This window comes from Impatiens glandulifera, chromosome 8, assembly GCF_907164915.1.
Source record: "Impatiens glandulifera chromosome 8, dImpGla2.1, whole genome shotgun sequence".
NCBI classification, from domain to species: domain Eukaryota; kingdom Viridiplantae; phylum Streptophyta; class Magnoliopsida; order Ericales; family Balsaminaceae; genus Impatiens; species Impatiens glandulifera.
In genome coordinates this window covers 12,222,445-12,229,887 of record NC_061869.1, presented here as the reverse complement: position 1 = coordinate 12,229,887, position 7,443 = coordinate 12,222,445, and the positions used below count along the sequence as shown (strand labels likewise).

At 29.7% G+C, this 7,443-nt stretch overlaps 1 protein-coding gene across 2 annotated transcripts; it reads right to left on the bottom strand.

Annotated features, from left to right (window-relative positions):
• Positions 1-808: 808 nt before the first annotated feature.
• LOC124911283 lies at positions 809-4,629 on the bottom strand. Of its 2 annotated transcripts, none has more exons than XM_047451743.1 (10): positions 4,310-4,629; positions 3,970-4,180; positions 3,743-3,894; positions 3,511-3,656; positions 3,095-3,157; positions 2,910-3,002; positions 2,518-2,679; positions 2,332-2,423; positions 1,346-1,536; positions 809-1,258 (listed from the first exon to the last, which is right to left on the bottom strand). In XM_047451743.1, exons 1-10 carry the CDS (start codon positions 4,401-4,403, stop codon positions 921-923), a joined length of 1,542 nt encoding a protein of 513 aa, XP_047307699.1. In that variant the 5' UTR covers positions 4,404-4,629; the 3' UTR covers positions 809-920. The 2 variants fall into 2 exon arrangements, with proteins under 2 accessions (XP_047307699.1, XP_047307700.1); XM_047451744.1 differs by having other exon boundaries at positions 1,346-1,524.
• Positions 4,630-7,443: the final 2,814 nt, after the last annotated feature.

The following is a 7,443-nucleotide window of genomic DNA, read 5'->3' as shown; positions in this document are numbered from 1 at the left end:
TTTGTCTAGGAAAATACATAAACTCATTTGGTTTTTTTTAAGGAATTTTGTTTTTTAAAAATTAAAAAAATAATTGAAATCCTATAAAGATTAAACTAGGGAAAAGTGTTACGTTTCTTTTCTATTTGGCTCAAATTTTGGAAGTTAATTGAAATTGACAAAACTTATTGAATCATGGAGGTCATAGTCTCATAGACTCATAGGTGCAGTAGAGTAGATAAGCTCAATGATACAGCATGGCAGTTCATTTTTTACCTTCTTCAAAAAATATAGTATATACTATTTGAATGTTTTTGTCTATCTCTTTTCATTTATTGTACCTAAAAAGATTTTCAAGAATCTTTTTGTTTGTTTTTTGCATCCACATTGTTCAGTGGGGTGGAGTCACCCACATTGTTCACTTGTGGACGACTTGATGACAAATGTACTTTTGATTATAGTAACCACGACTTGATGACAAATGTACTTTTGATTATAGTAAAGATGATTATATAAATGATTTAATAAGCTAGATAAATCCAACAACAAGCCACTACATATCATTTAAATCAGTTTTTTTTTTTTAAGTAGGAATCAAATCTAAATCTATATTTTCACACAAGGTAATAATATACAATTAGTATTAATAATTATTTTTAATCCTCAAATTGTATTGAAACAAAGTGGCAGACGTAACATTAAAAAGACAGAAAAATGCTGTAAAATAAATTGTCCAAAAACCATGCATTGTGGATGGCCCCAAAGCATTTGAAATGACATGTCCTTTAAATTTAGGGTAGAATTGAATTGCAATAAGGGCACCCTGATGATACAAAATTGCCAATATGCAGCAAATTAGGTTTGAACTGTTAGAAGGATTGGATTATACAACTTCCTAAACATCTAATTAGCTCTAAAGTATTAAATGAATTACAATGTCTCTATCTCCAGTTGAATAAACTGAATCGATCGTTCATTTCCCTTTCAACCACATTTTCTTCCGTTGAGCCAGACTCGCTTCCTGCTGTTGATTCAGATGTGTCCTCTCGTTCTAGCTTTATCCTATCGGCGTTCTTGATAACCCAATCAGTAAAAGCTGGAGAAGCCGTCAATTCATTCACAGCTTGTTGGGTCGATTCCCTTGTGAACTCTTCCCATTCTTTCTTGGTGAACTTCTTCCTGTCAGGTGTCTTGTGAAATGTTGAAAAGTAACTTCGCTGAAGATCTACGCCTTTTCTGCCACCACCACTACTATATGGCGATCTCGAATCAGTAATTGCTACATAAAAGAACAAAAAATTAAGAAAACCGAGAAAAATGTGCTTTCACTAGAATGTGCAACAAGAAAGGTAGGTAGGTAGGTTACCTTTAATGGGAGTTTCAAACCGCCCTCCTGACTTCTTTGGGGTGGTCCATTTGGAGCTCAAATTAGCCGATCTGCTAAGGAATTCAGTACGTTTCTGTTTAGGATAAGTTGCCCCGTCTCTGTTTAAATTCCAGAGATTTCCATAACCAGAAGAATACTCTTGATAACCGTAGGAAGTTCTGTATTCATTTATGTTAAAACATGAAGAATATAATCAGCAACACTATTCACTAACACTAAACAAAATTCAAAGTTCTCAGCTATGCACAATTTGGTAATGAAAAACTTGGTTACAACTTTTAACTACATGAAAATCAATTATATTTTTCAGATATGGCTGAATTGCAAATCTTAAAAAAAATGACAATAGATGCCAACTATCACTTCATCTCAAAGACTCAAACACACATATTGGCCAGATGATTTCTCACCACGTTTGGAAATAAGGTGTATTTGAACTTAGTCCGGTGTCTGAATGGTGGTGAGGGCTAAAAAGAATTGTCTTGAAGAGATCTACAAAATGTCAAAGTTTAACGATTATAGGACAGTTGGATCGTTGATCATTGGCTGAAGTTGATACGAATTTTAGTGTATCTAGAAAGTAATCCATTGGTGATCTTAGCTATATTCAAATCCAAATTTAAATATGAATGTGGTTCTAAATAGATATAATAATAGATATGACAATGACTTGGCTTTGTATCACATTAGTCAAATTTACTAATTCCAATTTGTTAGCTTTCAAGTTCAAATAGGGGCTTTGTTTGACATTGATTATTTAGAATTAAAACCAACATCACAATATCACATCACCAATCATTTTTTCATCAACTAAATACCAAAATAAAGTCTCACTTTTTTAAGAAAGAAAAATATTACCATGTTGATTCAAACAAATAATCCACATTTCTTCAAACTAACCCTAAGTTCTACAATGAATTTTACTGGTCAGCAAGAATGAAATGTGAGAGAATTCAGAGACTTACTCAGGTTTGTTCCAGGGGAATGAAGTGATGATATGGCACAGAGCGTAACATAAAACGAAAGCCTCAGCCGCCAAAAGAGTATCCATTGTGCTCTAATTGGAAGAAGAAGAAGAAGAAAAATCACATTAATAAAGTATTCAAATTTCGGTAGGAGTGATAGAGGGGAAGAAGATGAGCTTAGCACACCTGAAGAATAAATGTGGCAGCAAGAATACGCATAGCCCACTTCACAAACTGAACTACTCCACCATCCACCGTTCCATCTTCTGATATAACAAATTTACGGACAATCCAGTACCCTAGAGCAGCTCCGGCCAGGAGAATCCCAACAAATAAAAATACAGAGACCTGCATCCAAAATTATGTCATTCTAAGACTACTATAAAGAAACAAGTAATTAAGACATTTAAAAGAATTGTAAAAGTAAAAGGCCCAAACAGGACTGGCTGTGTCCAGACTCTAAAAGGCAACTCAAGATACAAAAGTGTTTTCAAATGAAAACAATATATGTTGTGTATAGATTTGCAAGAGACAATAAAGGTACAATATATAATAAATGTAAAAGTAAAAGGACTCACAGGATTGTGCATTTCTTCAGTCATACCAAAATTCATAAGAACTGAATTGACCAAGGACGAGAATTGATGTAATAAAAATGACCCCGCTCCAATCTGCAATAAAAGAACAAGATCAAGATTGAGAAAAAAATGAAACGTGAGACACAAGTTTAAAAAGTAACAAACAAAGGGATAATAATCTTTACCGCTGATCCATATAAAGTGAGATAGAGTGCACTTTTTCTCCCAGTTGGTAATAACTTCATTGCCTGACCATCCACATGATAACAGTAAAAAGTTAGAAACCATCGTCAAATATTCAAGCTGAAAAATAGAGAATAGAAACTGAAGCGAAAGAAACATATAATTCTAGATAATTGATATTTCAATTCAGGAAAAACTGTACATTAAGGAAAAAAACTAAAATTGATTTGAGAAATATAAGCCCAATTGGAAACACCTTGATACAAAACTTATCGATGCAGAAACAAATCTGGATCAGATTATGTTTGGATACTAAACTTTGTCAAAGACATTCTGAAATTTTTTAGTTCTTTTTCACCCGGATACAGAAATTACAAGTGTTTTCAAATTATAATATGCGAAAAGTATAGCTAAGTACCTGAAAGAGAAGGATTAAGATGACAAGCAGTACACCAATGGCCATCGAACTGCTATAGTAGAATGGAACCCAACTGCTGACTATTGGTGCTGCCAGTAACAGCACGATACCAAATGCAAGACAAAAGAGGCGCCATCTTTGAAATTCTGTCAGAAAAACAGAGAAATACCAATAATTAAGTAAAGTAAGAGAGGCAAATGATATATTGATTTCAATTTACAATGATACATACCTTCATCAACAGTTGCAGTTACAGAGCCATAAATATCACCATCAAACTTAAGATCCAAATATTTATGATCATATGGTGACATGAAAGAACTCCAAAGACCCTTATCAACAGTTTTCCATTCATCGCATTGACATAAACCAAGAGAAGAATTCCTACAAAGTAATCAATTTGAATATATAAGAAAAACGAGAACAAGAAAGGATTCAAAGGGTTTTTAATAACTTTACCTGTGAAAGCAAATCTGAATCCTGTTATGATATTTCTCAGGAATGGTTACAGATGGAACAAGTGAAACTTTGTAAGCATTGAAATAACTCCCAAGTTTCAACCGTGTTACACCAGCAACATGTACACGCTCACAAGCAACTTTAGAGCCGGAAAAAGATGGAATTAAAGTGATAACTGGATTGTCCACACCAATGACTCCATTCACTTCCACTACAAAATTACATAAACAGAAAAGAAACAGTGAAACCCTAATACAGATTTAGTAACAGTAAAAGCGATAAATATCAGTTTCTTTCTCAAGAAAAACAATCCTAATAGATCTGAAATATATGTATATACCTGAGGTCGTAGTGCCGTCGCCGCTAGAAGAAGAAAGAACGGAGAAGAAGAATGAAAGACATAGAAGAAGAAGAGGACCAGCAGCAGGTTCCATTGTAAACCGTCGTCTTCTTCTTCTGTCTATTATTTCGCGCGTCTGAAGAAGAAGAAGAAACAGGAATGTTTTGGCTTCTTTCTTTACTTGTAGTAATCCATGAACGGATGTCTCTAATTGAACCGTTGATCGTCGGTCGGAGAGACACGGAATCGACGCCGATCGATGCGCCTCCTCGGCGTAGATTGTAAGCACCGACTAATCAAGGCGTGGGAGGGAGAGAGGAAGAAATTATATAGGGTGTTAATTACAAATCTTTATACATTTCAAAAAAATTGAATTTTCTCAACTCATATCAAAAGAGAATAATATATACAAAATTATATTTTACATTATAATTATGAAAAATTATATAAGTTCTATCTATGAATCAAATGAATAATTTAATTATTAATTTAAAATAAATGAACTTTTGGGGTTAATATTTTATTCAATTCTTTTTAAAATACATACAGAAAGTATTATAAAATATAAATAAAAAAAATTGAGAATAAAGCGCAACTGGTCTGGATATAAATGAAATAAATGTTTGAGAATACAACATACTTAAGAAATATATATTGTATTTTATCTTATGTTATTATGAATTTATGAGTATATAATTGTGCAAATTTAAGTTTTTTAATATATACAGGATCTAGATGTATTTGATCACATCCAGCCATCCAGGCATGATTGATGTTAAAATATTTAACTAACTATATTATTATTATTATTATTATTATTTAATTTAAATATAAAATTATTATATATTTTTAATATAATATAGAAATTAAATAAAATATAAAATATTATTTTGTCCCTGATATTATAATTAGGGTGGTTCTATATTTGGTTTAATTGAAATATAAGACTGAATTTTGAATTTTATTTTCGGTTTTCAAATTGAATTTTAAATAAATTTGAATTTAAATACGGTTTTCGATTTGGTTTTTGAGTTATATTTCAACTCGAAAATCAAACTGAAATCGAATTTATTTTTTATTATTTATTTTAATTATATATTTTATTATATGTTATATAATTTATTACATATAATTAAATAATTATATATAATATATTTAAAAAATCGATTTCAGATCGAATTCGAACTGAAATACAAATTCGAATTCTGTTCGATTTTATTATAATTTATTTGAATTTAATTCAGTTTTTTTAAGTGATTAAAAAAATTGAAGAATTAAAAAAAAAGAAAAAGAAAGAATAACTCAAAACCTGAAATATAAACACACAATATGACCATCTTTAAAAAATATATATATATATATATTAGGAGAATATTTATTACCAAAAATAGAGGGTTAGTTTGATTAAACTTATAATCTTAAATAAGTTCTTATAGTTTATTTAGCAAACTATAAATATTAAATAAGTTTTTATAGTTTATTCATAGTGAATGTTAAACGAATAAATTTAGTAAGAATAAGAAGATTAGTTAATGGGAAGATATATAGATTTTATATTTTTTATTGGTTGCAGTAAATATATTTTTTTATTAGTTCAAAGAATTAAAATAAACTTAAATAAATAAATTGGAGATTCATGTAAAATTGTAAAGATGTACAAATTTTATTTAGGATTTCAGAAAAATATAAATTGTCCGTTTTTTTCTTCTATCCTAGTGAAATATGATGATAATAATTGAAAAAATTATTGTATATTACCATTAGACTTTAAATATTTTAATATAGAAAGGTAAGAAGTTGTGTAGATGAAATTATTTGAGACGAAGTTAATTAGTTAGTTATATTCATGAAATTAAAGTAGAAAAAACTAAAATCTCATTATTTTTTCTTCACTAATGTAATTACATAAAAAAAAAAAGTATGAAAACTCATGTTACATATGAATCATGACAAGGTGAGAAGAAAATTATTATATGTCTATATTTATAAAACCATATTCTATTAAGTGTATGGGTAATGTAATAAAATATTTGGGATTCACACTAATTTGATCATATATTAATAAAATGGCTAACTAAATTTGAATGAAGGAAATTTTGCTCTAATTTAAATACACTGTAGTATTAATTGTATTTAAAACAAAACTTATACAACTTTTAAAACAGTTACTAATTTGTTATAGAACTTTTTAAGTGATTTCACAAAAATAAAATAAAATATATATACTATATCATTTCGTCAAAGATGAAGTGATAGTCAAGGTCGACTTGGGGTAAGCTCAACAAGCCTCCGGGTTATGGCAGCCTACCTCACTCCGGGCTAGATTTAAAAAGTGAAACAGAATTTAGAATTTTGTGGATCTATAGACTATAGGTAAGATCTGAATTTTGTTTATTTGTTCAAAGTTATTTTTTTCATGTTTTTCTACTTTGTGGTTGAGATAGCCCCAAATTCAGGGCCATCACTGATGATAGTTGGCCTCTATTAACAATTTTTGTATCATAGGGTGCCCTTATTGCAACCGATTCTACCCAAAATCTGGTAATTGCTGTTTTGTCTGACCTAAACTCTGAACTACCTCTTTCATTTTCACCACAAAGCATGTCATGTGACTCATGTCAAATGCTTTGGGGCCATCCACAATGCATGGTTTTGAACAATTTTGTTACAAGCTATTTCTGTCTTTTTATTAAGGTCTTCCACTTTGTTTCAATACAATTGGAGGAGTTAAAATTATTATTAATACTAAATGTATATTATTACCTTGGTGTTTTTCTGGATAATATAAATTGTCCACATTTTCTACCATGTGTGATACTGAAAAAAAAATGGTTGGAATAGATTTAGATTAGAAAAAAAAAAACTCTCATCCAAATGGAAGTTTCATGGTGCTTGTTGTTAGAGAATTATCTAGCTAATATACCTGTTATTGAATCATCTATATCTTCAACAACTAAAATATCTTCTTTTAAAAAAATGTCATTATATATTTGAATATATTTTTACTAAATATAATCTATTTTCAATAACTTATATCCAATAAGATTTTATTTTAAAAACAATTTACTAATTATCAAAATAATCTATAATCCAAAGTAATTAAAATTATCTATTTATATTTATGTAAACACCAA

Excerpts from the sequence above, each read along its gene's own strand:
- LOC124911283 (XM_047451743.1), bottom strand. The coding sequence starts at position 4,403 with ATGGAACCTGCTGCTGGTCCTCTTCTTCTTCTATGTCTTTCATTCTTC. Across the intron at positions 3,657-3,742 it reads AACTGCAACTGTTGATGAAG|AATTTCAAAGATGGCGCCTC; the intron begins GTATGTATCATT and ends TTTTTCTGACAG. Across the intron at positions 3,158-3,510 it reads TCTTAATCCTTCTCTTTCAG|GCAATGAAGTTATTACCAAC; the intron begins GTACTTAGCTAT and ends GTGGATGGTCAG.